At 37.7% G+C, this 15,628-nt stretch overlaps 1 protein-coding gene across 1 annotated transcript in view; it reads left to right on the top strand.

The window, feature by feature from the left end:
* Positions 1 to 15,628, top strand: part of ADGRV1 (adhesion G protein-coupled receptor V1) — a 425,471-nt gene that overhangs the window by 401,169 nt on the left and 8,674 nt on the right. The window contains exon 88 of the mRNA XM_081133843.1: positions 14,984 to 15,175. Within this exon, the coding sequence (XP_080989969.1) occupies positions 14,984 to 15,175 (192 nt within the window). The remainder of the gene's footprint in view (positions 1 to 14,983; positions 15,176 to 15,628) is intronic.

Below are 15,628 nucleotides of genomic sequence, written 5' to 3'. Positions count from 1 at the left end.
CAAGCGTCTTCCAGTCAGAGGGAGCAGTGTGTGAGGAGCGGCACTTAGAGCTATACGTGGCCATCCTACCTGTGTAATATACATTATTTGTGGAATGAATTTTTTAAAATGAATATGCAAAGACTTTGAGGTGGGGAAACTGAACTTAGACTAGTATAGCTGGATATGAAGAGTACAGGATGGTTGGTGACACTGAGCTTGAAAAAGTAGATGGAATCCAGGTCTTGCAGAGGCTTATAAGACATGTCAGGATGAGAGCCATTATCTTAAAGGTCGTGGTGAGCACTAAAGGGCTATAAGCAATGAAGTGACGCCTTCTCTTACAGAGAACCACTGCAGGAGAAGAGGGGAAGAGAATGGAGGCGAGCTGATGCAGAGATGCTTGCCTTGGGGAAGGGGGGAGATCATGGTAACTGTGACTAGCATATTAGCAGTGGATTTTAGAGAAGTCCAAGGGTTCAAGAGATATTTTGGAGGTAAAATTGACTGGACTTGGATTGGGTGGGGAGGAGGAGAGGGAAAGGGTTATCACAGGTATGCAGGGCCATCCTCCTGACTTTGGTGTGTATAGATGATCCACCATACACACTATAGATGCTCCCCACTTCCACTAATGCCATCTGATCCCATCCAATAAATAGGTTTTTAACAACACTTATTTTACCAGGTTTTGTGCAGAGGTTAACCCAATCACACGACTTATTAAAGATATGTTCTTACTGTCAATTAAGCAGTAACTCTGCTGGTAACATCAAGAGGGTGCCTCTTTCCTAAACTGTAGCTTTAGAAAAATGCTCAGTATACCACTGACTTCATATATTAAAGATTTAATAAAAGGTGAAAGGCTCAATTGCTAGTATCTCAAGCCTGTTAATTTCACATGCATGCATTGACTAAGGAAGGAAGAGGAAACAGTATGTACACTACAGAGATAAGTGTCCATGATTCCTTGGGGAAAACATAGTCAAGCACAGATAAATCTTTTACCCTGCAAAACATTTCTTAAAAGAATGGCCCACTCTTTCTCCAGGCCTCTACTTTGTTGTTACCGACAAATCATATAAAGGACCACAATCACCCATTTGCCATGTGGTAGAATACACAGGTTCACTATTTGTCACCAATACTGTGACATGTAAAAAATATTACTAGGTAGTTTGTATGTTTCCTTATATTTTCAAGATTATTTTTTCAGAGACTATGGGGTTTTGTGTCTTTGTCTTAAAATACTACATTTTTATTTGTTCTAAAAATTATAATATAGATTTGGAATAATTTTGTAAAATATTCATTTTCTTATAAGGGCAGTAAAATTTAAAGTCAAGGTACAAACTACTGTCTGCATGAAACATTTGCAAAATGAAATTAAAGAAACCAAAATTTGGGACTTGGAGCTTGGTTTCTTAATTTTAGCAACTATTCTTTTTAGACATACCTGTTGCCTCACATACTTTAAAAAATTTTAAACCAATGAAATAGTAAAATGTGTCATGGTTTTACACATACTTCCAAGTGCTTTAACCACACACACTCACAGTGCAGCTTTTATTCTTTTACTGCCTTTCCCATAACATGCCTTTCATCCCCTCTCACCATAGGTTTTTGTTCCAAATTAACAGCCTATAAAGAGTTGTGATTACATATCTTCACCCTCTTACTGAGTCATGGGAGTCCAGAGAGCACCCCAATTTAAGTCTTGCAGAATTTCTGTGAAGACGTATTAAGGAAATGGCATAGCTCGTACAATTAGGTCCATTTCTTAGTCAAGAATAGGCCCTAAAGGTGTAGAAACTATTCATAGAGGGATTCTGGTTTTTCTGGCCCTTATTTTTCTAGGCCTCAGTAACACAGGTTTTGGGGTGTGTGTTTTTGTTTTTTGACTTTCTATCACTCATCCACTCAACAAATATTTATGAAGAACTAGCCATTTGTATGGCACTGTGCTGGGTTTTTGGCAGTGAAGAAATGCAGTTGTCTTGCTTTAAGAAGTTTACAGGCTGTGCGGTTTGATGTAGGAGACCGACTAGAAAACTAGCAGTTAGGATAGAACATGATTGTTGTGAAAGGGGGCACACGGTGTGGGGGGCTGAGTGTTGGGGTAAATAACTCAGTAGGGGTGGTGAGGTAACCAAAGAAGCATCTCCACGTCCTGGAGGAGGCCAATACTTACCTAACGAGTAGGGCCAGCCAGGCGAGGGGAGGTGGGGCAGGAGCAGGAGCAGGAGCAGCAAGTCCTCGAGGCAACACAGAGAAAGCCCGGCTGGTGCGGAGGAGCTGCCAGCGCCGGTTCAGTGTGCCCCGGGCATGCTCTCTGAGGCAGAGGGAAACAGGTGAGGACCGGACCGCCGCAGCTTTGTTAGTCAAATTGCAAATTTGTATTCTCTACTCAGAAGGTAGCATGAACCAATGAAGATTAACTCGGCCCCCTCCCTGCAGCGTTTTGACATGACTCATTGAAGAATAAACCTATCAATGAGGGAACCGATGCCCGCAACCAGTAGGAATGTGCTATGCAAAGAAAGACACCAGCTAGGGTAAGGATGAGATTGACTTTGTGCAAATCCTTTGAGCAATAAAAACAATATCACCTTATATTTCTAGAGCAGGTTTACAGCTTACAAATGTATATCTTACAGTGATTTTATTTGCACCTTATAGTAATCCATGGAGGTAACTGATACTGATGTTCCCATTGTACAGATGAAAAAGCTGAGGTTCATATAAATAAAGTATCACTCAATATAACAGCAGAGCTACTTATTATACTAATTAGTATATAATATACTTATTTTACTATTACTTCTTATTAGAGATTCAATTCTAAGCTGACTTTAAATCCCATTTTTTACAAGAGTATGGTTATAAGCAGTAAAGAAAACTAAATTTAGGGCTAGACTAAAATCCTTATTTAGGTTTTTTTGTTACATTACTAATCACAAGAAGTGAACTTCCCTAAAGAGTAGATGATAATGAATAATGTCCTTGGATGTCAAATTTTTATATTTTTGATCTAATAAAAAGAAATGCTCTTTTAAAAAAAGGAAAATGTTTGATTTGAGGTTGTGGTAATTAAAAGAGGCACTACTAAAATTGTTATCTTTTACTACCAGTATAATATATATATAAGTTGTGTTCTGAAAAGTGGCTACAGAATAAATACATAAAACTAAATCTTATTTTCCCTTGACTTTCATCACGAGAGGGACTACATATTCACATATGAAACCTACCTGCTATTGCAAAGTGGAAATCTTCTGTTGCAAAAGAAGTTTGAGAATGTGGACCTTCATTGTAGCACACATGCTAGGCCTCAGGACTTAATTTTATTTATATGCCTTATATTTTTAACTCTAGAGTAAGCTCTTTGAAGCAGATACCACATCTTTTATATTGCTTTATGAGTCACAGAATTTCCCATATAGCAGACAGACTCAAAAACTTTTAAAAGAGTAGTACACAACATTATTTTGCTAAAGAGAAAAAATATTTGAAAGAACATCACCAAATTTAGGTAAGACCAGTCACTGGACCCATCTTCCACTGGACTGATTTTCCCTTCTGGCAACAATTGTAGGTTCAGGAAGCAGAAGGACTCTTGGTGGAGCTCCAAGCGTTGAAGCACACGAGTGGGCATGAGATACTCTGGGAAAATGGACTGAACCTGTCTGTGCACTGCCCGCATGGAACCCACAGTACACTACTTGGTGGACACTCAGCTATTAAGTATTAACTCAATGAATGAATCAGAATAGTTAGGAGGGAATTTCAATTGCAGGCCATCCTTATGTGAAGAGGTCTGGTTAGGACTTGGGTTTTTATTAGGATACACTTGATAGTTCCGCTGTATCAAACAGAATAACTTGAACAAGGCTGCGCCCTTTCGGAGTCTTAATCTAGTGCTACTAAATAAATTGCCATATAATTCACTGTCGTTGAAGCTTGAGGGAATGGGGGTGGTGTTAATAAAAATGCTGAGACAACGGGCTACCCCCAAAATTCCAAGCAAACCAGGACTGTCCCAGGCAAACCAAAACCTGAGGTTACCCAGCTATTGCCCAACTGTAAATCCAACCTTCAGCTCTTATTCCAGAAAAAGTGCTTACATATGAAAATGTGTCCTTACATAATTAATGGGTTGGGAAAATAAACCCTCTCTAGAAATTGTGGTTTTAAGAAAGTTCATATCCAAGATAGAGTGGTTATTTCTGAGTGTTAAGATTTGGTATACATTTGGGGCTTCTTTTTTTTTTTTTTTTTTTTGGCTTCTCTGCATTTTTTTCTTTCTTTTCCTCTTCTGCAATAAATATTAACAATTAACTTAGAATGCTTTAAATGTTTGCTTTTTCAAGATTAAATTATTCGTACATTATTTTTAGTTTTGTTAGTTAATCATTTATTCCATAGAGCATCCCTGGAGAAACCCTAGTGTCCTTGTTTCACTAAATAGGGAATTGCAACAAAAAGATAGTAAATGATTTGTCCCTACTAAGTAGCTCATTAGAAAAGAGTACTTGACAATAATAAATAATGTTTTGACTGTATATTCTCTTGTTAATATCTGGAATTATTATTGATTTCTGTTTATTACATGCTATAAAGATTCCCAGAAATGTGATACCTCAGGGAGCTTTTATTGGCTGGTTTAACATTCTAGAATTTGCCAGTGTTGCCAGTCGTAATGAGAAATCTCTTCCTATCTCCTCAGTGCATGATTTATATCTGTGTGTTTCAGTACAGCAAAGCATAGGATGTTGAGTTCCATATTTCTATAAACACTACAGGGACAATGTCATTATTTTGGAATTGACTCATCCGAGAATGTTTCTAAAACAAGACCTTTAGATCATCTTTGACATTTGATTAACCATGTTGTGATAAAATTAATCCTTTCTTAAAAGTTTATTAGACTTCTTTTTTCTTTTCAAGGCAATATAAAAGATTTAGAAACTCAGTAGTTAGTTATGTGTCTAGCTGTCTGACTGTCTGCCTTCAGCAACTTGTAGGACAGGAATACAAAACGGCAGCATCTCCCAAAGGGATCAGAGAAGACTTAAGATTGACAGGGAGGCACAACCACGTCAATCCAGCATTGCAGATAATGTGAAATATGCACTGTTCATTCAGTAACTTCACATGGGACACCTGATTCAATTTGTAGTTTAAAGGAATTCAACTCTGTGCTTTTGCTCAGAATAAGAATAAAAACTTTGTTTGGTGAGCACACAATGCAATATATAGATGATGTATTATAAAATTGTACACTTGAAACTTACATAATATTATTAACCAGTGTCACCCCAATACATTTAATTAGGGAAAAAAAAGAATACTAATGAGTGAAGTGAGTGGGGTAGGAGGAAAACACTCCCATCAGGTATTGACATATAGTTATCAAACTGGCTGATGTGTCATAAGTCAGACTGTCCCCTAACCTACGGGTACCTTTTCCTTGACACACTGTATATTACCCATTTCATTGTATTCTCACCTCTCTCTATAGATTCTATTGTAATTGGGTTTTTCCCAAAGACATCGGTTATATCTGAAATAAGCAAACGCCTCTTTTTCCTTCTTGAGTTCCGTTTCTGACGATGTGAGCTGCTCATTCCTCTGGGGGAGGACTTATCTTGACTCCCTGATGCAGTCAGTTGTGGCTGCCCTCGTATCTGACCTTCCTGACCAGTCGGTGGTTCCTTGTTGACTTCCCTGGCTGCTCTTCCTGTTCATATTCTCTAGCCGTGTTTAATCCTGAGCACTCTGCACTTTTTTCTACGTAGTGTAACCTTTTTAAAAAAAACATACACCCATCTGGCTTTAGCTGTACCACTGCACAGCTCTTTCCACACCGTGTATCTAACCTCGCCTTCTCGCCTGGTCTCAGTCTAGTACTTAAGATAATCTCACATGTTTTCACTTCAACAGGTATGAAATTTCATTTCATTTCCACGGCAAAGTGATTCCTTCTCCTCTCTTATTTTTATTGGCCTGGCACTAGGTCATCCAGTGTTTCCTTATCACCATCATCAACACTATTCTTTGGTCACTTATCACTGTCCAAACAATTCAGCTCAATCCATAAAGTGATTAACAGATATCTGAACACTAAATTTTTAAAGCCTTGTTTTCAAAAAGGGAATATAAAGGATGCTGACAAAACTATATTTAAAAGTACTTAAGAATGGTTTTTACATTTATAAATGTTAGAAAAATAGGAAAATAATATTTTTGACGTGAAAATTGCAAAAAGTTTAAATTTCAGCATAGTTTCAACAGAGACCATATGTCCTGCTAAATCTGAAATATTTACTATGTGACTCTTTTCAGAAAAAGTCTGCTGACCCTTGGCTTAAAAGGTTAGTGTTCAATTTATTAAAACAACAAATCCAAACCCTAGTTTGTTCTTAAACTTTCACTGGTGAGAAACCACAGCCACCACCATCAAAATACAGAACATTTTCATCACCCCCAAAGGGTTTCCCAGGCCCCCCTGGAGAGCTTCCCTCCCTCTGCTCCCGGAGTCGGGCAGCCACTCTATATTCATTTGTATTTTCTAGAATTTTGTATCAATAGAATCACACAGTCAGTACCCTTTTGTGTCTGACTTTTTTAACCCAGAATACTGATTTTTTAATTCATTTGTGCTGTTGTGTTTATCGTAGTTTGTCCTTTTTATTGTTATGTGATTTTTCAACTTAATTGAGGTATAATTAACAAATAAAACTGTAAGATACTTAGAGTGACATTGTGGTGACTTGATATATGTATACAGATTGGCAGTGGTCAGTTTGACCCATGACCACAGTGACTGGACACCCTGAACATTTTTTACTGTTAGACAAAACTAAAAGTGAACTTTTTAAAAATATATCTTTATCAATTTCAGAGAGAGGAAAGGAGAGGGAGAGAGAGAGATGGAAACATCAATGCTGAGAGAGTCATTGATCAGCAGCCTCCTGCACGCCACCGACTGGGCATCGCCTGGGTCCTAGGTCGATGCTCAGCCGCTGAGCCACGCTGGCCGGGCTAAAAGTGAACTTATGAATAGTCTTTTCTGCACAGCAAAACCACACCAGAGGACACGAAAACAACTCACTTCATTTTCTTATTTTTGTTGTAGTTGTTAATATTGTTTCAATCTACAGACTTTGGCTATTTTCAGTTGCCTATGACAGATTTCTTAGAATAAATAAAAAGTTGTTTCAAATTATGTTTTTTAAAGTACTTACAGATATAACAAGATTTAAATAAATAACCATGGTACAGTTTGGTACTTACATAATTTTAATTTAAAGTATTTTTTTATATTCAAAGCTTACTCCAACTCATTTCGCTTCTCCACTTATTATTAAAACCTTAAAAAAATTATTCTCAGATTCCCACCTCTTCTACTTTATTTAGTTCATCTCAGCACAGTGATAACCACCTTCAGTCTTCTCAGTCTCACAATCCTAATACCCAACTTGATTTGTACTTCTGAAAATTTCTAATCTAGGAACTCTCAGGGGTTTGGGGGTCAGGAGTTTGTGTTCTTGTAACTACACACCAACAACTTAATTTTCAGTTTCTTCTATCTTGTCAGAAATAGTCTGGCTCCTGAGAAGTAGCGTCGTGACTGATGAGTTCTCCAGGCCTTGAACCTGAAGCGTGGGGAACATTGCGCGGCCCGGAGGCGGAGCCCTGAGGCCGGGAGAGGCGGGAGGCGCGGGCTCAGATAGAGGGCCCGAGGCGCGGGCCAGCCGTCGCCTCTTTATTCGTGAGCGTTGATCACCAAGAAGGCTGCCCAGATGTTTCTGTCTGTCAGTGACACGCAGAGAAAGTTGTTCTCAAATTGCAGATAGAAGCCCTAGTTATATAAAAGGAAAAAATATTTTGTCTATACTCCAGATATTTATGATGGAAACCTATAGAATTGTTGTTTCTAATTTAAAATAGACATTCTATCTAACCCCAAACCCTGAACTTGCAGACCTGTTAACTAGATATTTTAGTCATAGGCATTTCTGAACCAGCAGCAGACCAAACCAAGTGAACTTTTCTTGACTCTGCTAGTTCTGAATAGATAGCGTACCTTAAATTAGTAAGAAATTGTAGAAGAATTTTATATATCCTGTGGTGAACACGAGGTAATTACCTAGCCCATCCACGTATTTTTCAAAGCATCTGAGAAATAATTGTTCCCACAGATTTCTAAGTATTTCAATTGTGCTGACTAACCAATGGCCGCAAAATGAACTCAGGTGTTTTCTTTCTCTGTATATTTAATACACACTTTGGGCTGAGTCTTATTATAAATAAGAACATTAACAAAAGCAACTTAAAGTGTGAAAATAAGTTAAAAATATGAAACAATAAAAATTGAAATTCTTATTTTTCTCACACCTGAAAAAAATGTATAAATGCAGAAGTATTGTATTTGTCTTATCAATTCTGTCATTGGGCATGAAATCCATCATCGTTGCTGCTAAGTCATTGGTGATGCAGAATAGCAGTAGGTCAGCAGCCCAAGAGCAGTGGGAAACCAGAAACAGAGATCATGGAGACTTCGGCAAGGGGAAAGCAAAAGCAGAAATCTGTGACGCCCTCTGAGGAGAAGAAACCACAGAAAGGACCAGCAGCACCGTGCAAACCCAGCCCCAGCAGAGAAGCCAGACACAGCCAGGAAGTCATCTGGGGGATCAGCACCAAGCAAGCCCGCCAGAGAGTCACCAACCCAGAAGAGCAGAGGCCCAGGCAGGATTTTATTGAGCAACTACTGAATTACCTAGCTATAGCGAAAGAAATAAGGGACTAAAACCAACACATACCTCAGACCAGTATCTGTCCCCACCCCATCCTACTCTCTCCCACTAATGAAATTTAAAAACCATAATTTCTTAACAAATATTTCTTAAACTCCTCCTGTGTGCCAGGGACCATGCAATAAACTAAAAAATGCAACAGTGAACTGGATATAATCTCTTGTTTACTATGACGTTACAGATTAGTGGAAGGTATTTTTTTGGGAATCACAAATTTAATTTTTGAGCTGAAGAAAGTCTGATTTTAATGAAGATTTATTCCTCTAAGTCCTTTATGCTGCATTTTTTTGTGCACTTTCTTAGGGTATCTAAAAGATAGGTGGTTTTGATTAGGCCATTTATATGATTCCACTGCCTATTTTTCAACTGTTTTTCATAACAGAATGAACATATGCTGGAAGATTTTGAAATTCTGTTTTCCCTATGTGTCCAAAAACATTATTTCTATTATTTTAATATTTTTAATATCTTCAAAGTTTTAAAAATATAGAAAAGAAAAACAATAATAAGTGGTTCAGCCTAGCTGGTGTGGTTCAGTAGTTGAGCATCGACCCAGGAACCAAGAGAGGTCAAGGTTCGATTCCCTGTCAGGGCTTACGCCCAGGTTGCAGGCTTGATCCCCAGTGCGGGGCATGCAGGAGGCAGCCAGTCAGTGATGTTTCTCTCTCAGTGACGTTTCTCTCTCTCTGTCCCTCTCCCTTCCTCTCTCTCTAAAGTAATAATAATAATATTAATAATAATAGTAAATGCTTCATGTGTCCATATATTCCCAAAGTACAGAATTGATCATTACTAATATACTGACAAATTTGTTTGGAGTTTTTGTCTTGTTAAATTACTTATTTGGGGGGAAGTGATAAATAATTTATTATAAAAGAATTGAAACAGAATAAAAGTATAAAGATAAAACTGTTTAAAATCATTTCCATCTTTCTGCATAAGTAATCCACATTAAAATTAGGTGACCATAATAGAAAGAATGATGGCTGGGAATTTTCCAAATTCAGAAAGCTTAGAGAACCCCAAGCAAAGAATAATATACCTTGGCATATCACAGTCACACTCCTGAACTCTCTAAATAGGAAATGATGAGAGCAGCTTGGGGAAGTAAGGGAACATTGTAAACAAGAAAGTAATGGTAAAAGTTAACCATTCTCATCAGAAACTCTGGAAACCAGATGTCAAAACCTTGACATCTTTAAAGACTTCCAAGCAAAATAACAGAACCTATTAACCTAGAATTCTATACTCAGTAAAAATATTTCTCTAATGAAGGCAGAATAAAGACATTTTATACAGACAAAAGCTGAAAGAATTTATTTCCAACAAATCCGAACTACAACAAATGCTAAGAAGTTCTTCAGATTGAAGGAAAAGGGAAAGATATGAGAGAAATCCAATTCCATAGAAAGGAATGAAAAACACCAGGAAGAGTAAAGAAGTTAGTAAATATAAAGGATCACTTAAAAAATCATTTCTACTTTACACAATATATGTCATTAAGTCTCTCTAAAGATCATTAACTGTTTTAAAGTAAAAATGATAACATGAAATGAACATCAGTCCAGATATCTTTCTTGGCATACTAAATATGCCTACTAAATATAAATAAATTTTAAATATGTGATGATATTATAGTTACTATAATATACATACTTAATTTCTTTTTACTTAAATTTGTCACAAGAAAAGCCAAAATGGAAGAGAAATAATTGTTGAATTTCAAAAAATGCTTTTACACCACAAAAGATATTCTAATCACCACACGAATGATAAGTGGTCTCTAGTAAATAAGAAAATAAATTATAAATACATTAAAGGATTGGAATCACTGATTTTTATCACATAGGTATTTTGGTTTTATAGTATCAATTGACTACATGCTAAAAAAGATGATACAGTCATTGGTATTCAGATCTCCTCCCATCTTCAATCTTCCCAACTTTAAGAATGTTTTTAGTTAATATTATGTTTTCTGCATTGTCCAGGAACTTAACATTTACTTTTGACTGTAACTATAATTCTCATAATGTTTTTCAATATTTGTTCTGTATCTAAATAGCTGGTCCTTTTACATTACCTTTTGCCATCTTCATTACTGAATTCTTTGTTTTTTCCTCTCTATGGGCAACTCATCTCTTTATAGGTTATATTTTATTATCATGTACTTTGGGGGAGGAGTTCCCCAAGAAGATTCATGGATGCTGACTTCCAAGCATTTTTTTGTGTGTTTGATAATTTCAAGTGCTAGATTGTCTGGATATAATACTCTTGGGCCACTTTTTCCCTCAGAACTTAATAGATGTTGCTCCATTATCTTTAGGCACTTAAAGCTGATGTAAAGAAGTCTAAATCCATCCTAATATTTACCACTTATTAGGAGATTGGAGTATTAAAGAATATGTGTCAAAATTTCCCTGGTCCATAGTATTATATTTTTAATCTGCAGATTTAATTCTTACTGTGTTTTTCAGAAAACTTTTCTTATATTAATATTATATCTTTTTATTCATCTTCAGTTACATTTATTGGATTCCCTATTTCAAGGAAAGCAATTAACAATCCTTGAGGGCTTTTCTTACCCATTAGCTCCTTTAATTCTCTTACTCTCTCTGTCTTTGTCATCTTAATTCACTGGAATTTTAAATTAGCAAAATCTCTTCCTTTCGTTTCAAACTCCCTGAGCCGTGGTATGCCTCTTCCATAGTCAGTTCCTGCTACTGGCGGCACAGTTGTTCACTAACTGTCATGGCCTACGGTGAGGTATGCGGTGTCTGTAAGACCAAGCCCTCGTTGCCTGTAGATCTCTAGCTGTTTATTCTTCAAATATTTAAGCACTGGCACCATGTGGAATTTAATATCTAGGCTGATTTAATTATTTGTGTTTACTTAGCAGGTTAGGCACTATCACCTGTATATTTTTATCATATATCATTGGTCAAAACTCTGCCGGAATCTAAAATAAATACTAGAAACAGAGGCCATGTGGAGCCAATATGTCAGGTTGCTCGACACGTTTAGCTGAGGGTTGCTGAGCGCTCTTGCTGTGTGAGTGTCAGTGCTCACTGGTGGAGAACAGTGTGAAGTCTGCCACACTCGCCCAGCTGGCTGTGAGTGCCGGGGAGCACTCAGCATGCGGGAACAATAAACCGTGAACTAATGCTTTACTTTATTTAGAGACAAATAAAATTCAAGGAATGGGCCGGGCAGCTATTAAAGAAGTTAACTTGATGCATTTGATATTTTTACCACTCTTCTGTAACCTGAAAAAATTACGCAACGGGAGAGGCAGGGACGAGGAGGACTGCTAAGACAACTTGCGGTCATGGTTTGAGTGCCTGGGTTTCACCCTCTGCCAGGATCTTTAAAGATCCTCCAGAACTTAACTGCTTCAAGGTGAGGGCAGCATTTTGGTCCTCAGAGGGGACCCTCTCGGGTTTCAGATGATTTCTCCAAATCACCGGTACCATCTGGCAGGTCTGAAGCCCTGAGGCTTCCCGTCCTGAGACGGACAGCTTCTTCAACTGCCCATCTTACCCACTCATCCGCCACCGCTCCTTGGCTAAACTGTCACATGGCATGGTGGCTTTCTCGCCTCTTACGGAACTGAGAGAAGTTATTGAGATAATCAGCCAAAATCTTCTGCACTTGTTTTGCTCCTTGATGACGTTAAACACATTTATTAACTTATTGAGACCACTACGGTCTCGTGTCTCACTAAGTATTTGTCAATAAATTTAAATTCCTGAATCAAAAGAAATACAAAATTGGCAGAGTGGGTATGTTCCGTCCAGATACATCTAAAGACTTTTGAAAGCATTTTTTTCATCATTGAAGTAGAGATCCAGCTAAATAATCAAAACAGCAATGCACAGAAAGAAATCCCTTCTCTGCACTACTAGATAAAGGATAGAAGAACAGGTGAATTACGTGTGTCCTGCTTCTAAAACAGTTAACCTATTATTTTGTGGGATATTGTCTTTGTGGCAGTGCACGTAGTGGACGGTCAGCATATCCTATTGAATAACTGAGATTCTAGATTCTCTCTTAAAATTCTTTTACAGACCATCATACAAAGCAGAGCCTGAGATTTAACATGCAGTATTTGGAATAGGGACTTGTTTTTACTCTGAGGTCAGAAACCTCCACAGCTGAGTACTTCGGATAATGAAGGTTCCTTTTATACATTTGCCCAGCTGGGGCTGGACACAGGCAAACGTCATACAATCTGCATTTAAACACTCTTTTCTTTCCATATTAACCATGTTTACGTTTCCTGGGGCACATCTCAAAGATTCAAAGTATTTGCTGTGTATGTGTAAATAGGCTTTTAAGAAAAAATTGCCGTTTTCACATGCAAGTTATTTTCAGCAGCCAGTTCCTTTCCTGAGGCACAAAAGGCTAGATATAAAAACAAACAAGAGAGAATGTGTTGTTTTAACAAATGGGTCCTTAGAGATGGGCTTTAAAGCATGGCTTTTGTTTCCTGATCTAGCTTTTACCCTATCACTTCATAACACTTAGAGAAATCCTGAAATAAATCAGTGACATTCTCACAGTTTTCGAGGCTGACAGTTTAATTTTTTTCCTGTTTTGTCTACTGCTGTGGCCAATGTAATTAGGTCGTACTCATGTGAAAAGTTACTTGTACAAGAAAAATATTTGAATGTGTCTGTGTGTTTTCAGGAAGATTTGTTCTGCTAATGTTCACAACATCATTTGCACGTGAAAATAATTCATTTCTACATAATTTAAAATGTTAACGTGTTTCAAATAACCTTAATTCAAAAGGAAACAAGTATGTTACTAATGTCATAGCATTGTTAGAATAATTACATTTAAAAATATTTTTAGCAGCTTAGCTGCTGATTTTAAAACATATTTGTTAATTAAGTAGACTGGATGCCAATCCGAAAAGGAGTCATGCCAGCAAAATGAGAGAAAGGCCTAATTTTTAACAGTATTCCACAAGTGGCAACAGAGATAAAATGCTAGCAGCTTACCTGCAGACTGTCTTCCAATTTCATTTTATATTAGAAGTTGGCTGTAATTTTTGTCTTGTGTATTTTCTAATAGACTTTTCTCTATTTATACCAGCAGATACAAATTTCGAGCTCACAAATATATTATTTACTTTATTGTTTCTACACTCCTAGAAATGTTAGGAACCATAGGAGAATGACCACTCCACAATGTGAAGATACTTATTTGTGTTTTATGAAAAATCTTGACATTAACTCTTTTTCTTCTTTAATAAGTTGAGCGTCTTGCTTTTTGTGGACTAATTTAAGAATTTTAGTAACTCAGGCGATTCTTATTTGCTTCCAAAACTTAAACACCAGGACTAACAGACATAAGAGGCACAATTTAACATGCTTTATTGACTGAATGTAAAGGTCAAAATTAACAAGCTTTGTAGAAGCACCATTAGAAGTATACAGTAGGTCCCTTGTAGAAATCATGAAGGAAGGCAGTGTAAGCACTGTTGGGAACACAAATGCAAAATTAGAGTTGCTACCTCTGATGGAGGCAGAGCAATTGTTAAGAATTTGACTAGATTGCAAAATAATTTAAAGGGCCAGCAGATCTTTAAGAATTCACAAGATAGCTTTATTGTTCTCATGTAACATTTACGGAGAAGCAAGTAATCCACAGAATTCCTCTGAGTCCCTACCCTGGGATTCTATTTTCAAATAAGATACATAGGTGAGATATATAAACAAAATGAGAAGGCTTAATTAGTGCAGCCCTTCCAGGAGCCTACAATGTTGTTGGAGCTCACTTCAAACATTTGGCTAAGAAAGAAAAAAAAAAAGAAGTGAGATCTGGGAAAAGATAGTAATTTTCTGGGAGGCAAGAGGTTTGCTTTCTGAAACAAAATGTACACAGCTAATCAGATAGACTTGTGCAGTTCTACTTTTGTGTATTAATAGTACTACACTTCAGGTTACTTACGTTTTAACCAAGAAAAAACATGATTTGTTAGTGAGAGAGCAATTTTCCCAAATGACATGGAATAGCTTTTTCATGACATGCAGAAATTTCCAGTGGCCTCTTGCTAGACCTCTAACATTGTTCTGTATTCCCAGCTTTGGGTAGAATTTGGAAAACATTTGTAGAAAATTGCTAGGCTTACAACCATGTTTATTCTTCTTTTAACATGCTAGTTTTCTTTTCTTTTGCAGGGACTTTACGTTTTTGTGGTCTATTTCATTCTACACAACCAGACTTGTTGCCCCATGAAGGCCAGCTACACGGTGGAAATGAACGGGCACCCAGGGCCCAGCACAGCCTTCTTCACGCCCGGGAGCGGAATGCCTCCCGCCGGAGGGGAAATCAGCAAGTCCACCCAGAACCTTATCAGTGCTATGGAGGAGGTGCCTGCCCTTGACTTGGACCTTGACCTTGCTCTGTGTGTCTGTCTCTGTCTGTCTGTTCCCCTCCCATTTATGCCTTCCCATCTCAGAAGAGTACAGGTTAGATGGTGCTTTGTGACTTTAAGCCCTCCTCCTACTGGCATCTTCTCATCTGTAGTATTTGATGTGCTCACTGTGGTATCTTGTCTGTTACCCAATTCATTTTCTTACCAGCCCTGTGACCTTTACTAGCCAGCAGTTTGTTCTAGGAACTCAGACAGAGCATACTTTGTCATCTCTTTCTTCAAAATCTTCCAGATTTGCCCTAATCAGTTTGGTCCATAGACTGAAGGGTCTCGGGTTTGATTCTGGTCAAGGGATCGGACCCGAGCTGCAGGCTGGATCCCGGGCCCCGTCGGGGCACGTGCAGGGGGCAGCCAGTCAATGTCTCTCTCTCACATCGATGTTTCTCTC

Source organism: Miniopterus schreibersii (genome assembly GCF_964146895.1).
Source record: "Miniopterus schreibersii genome assembly, chromosome: 3".
NCBI lineage: Eukaryota > Metazoa > Chordata > Mammalia > Chiroptera > Miniopteridae > Miniopterus > Miniopterus schreibersii.
This window is presented reverse-complemented; position numbering and strand designations above follow the sequence as displayed.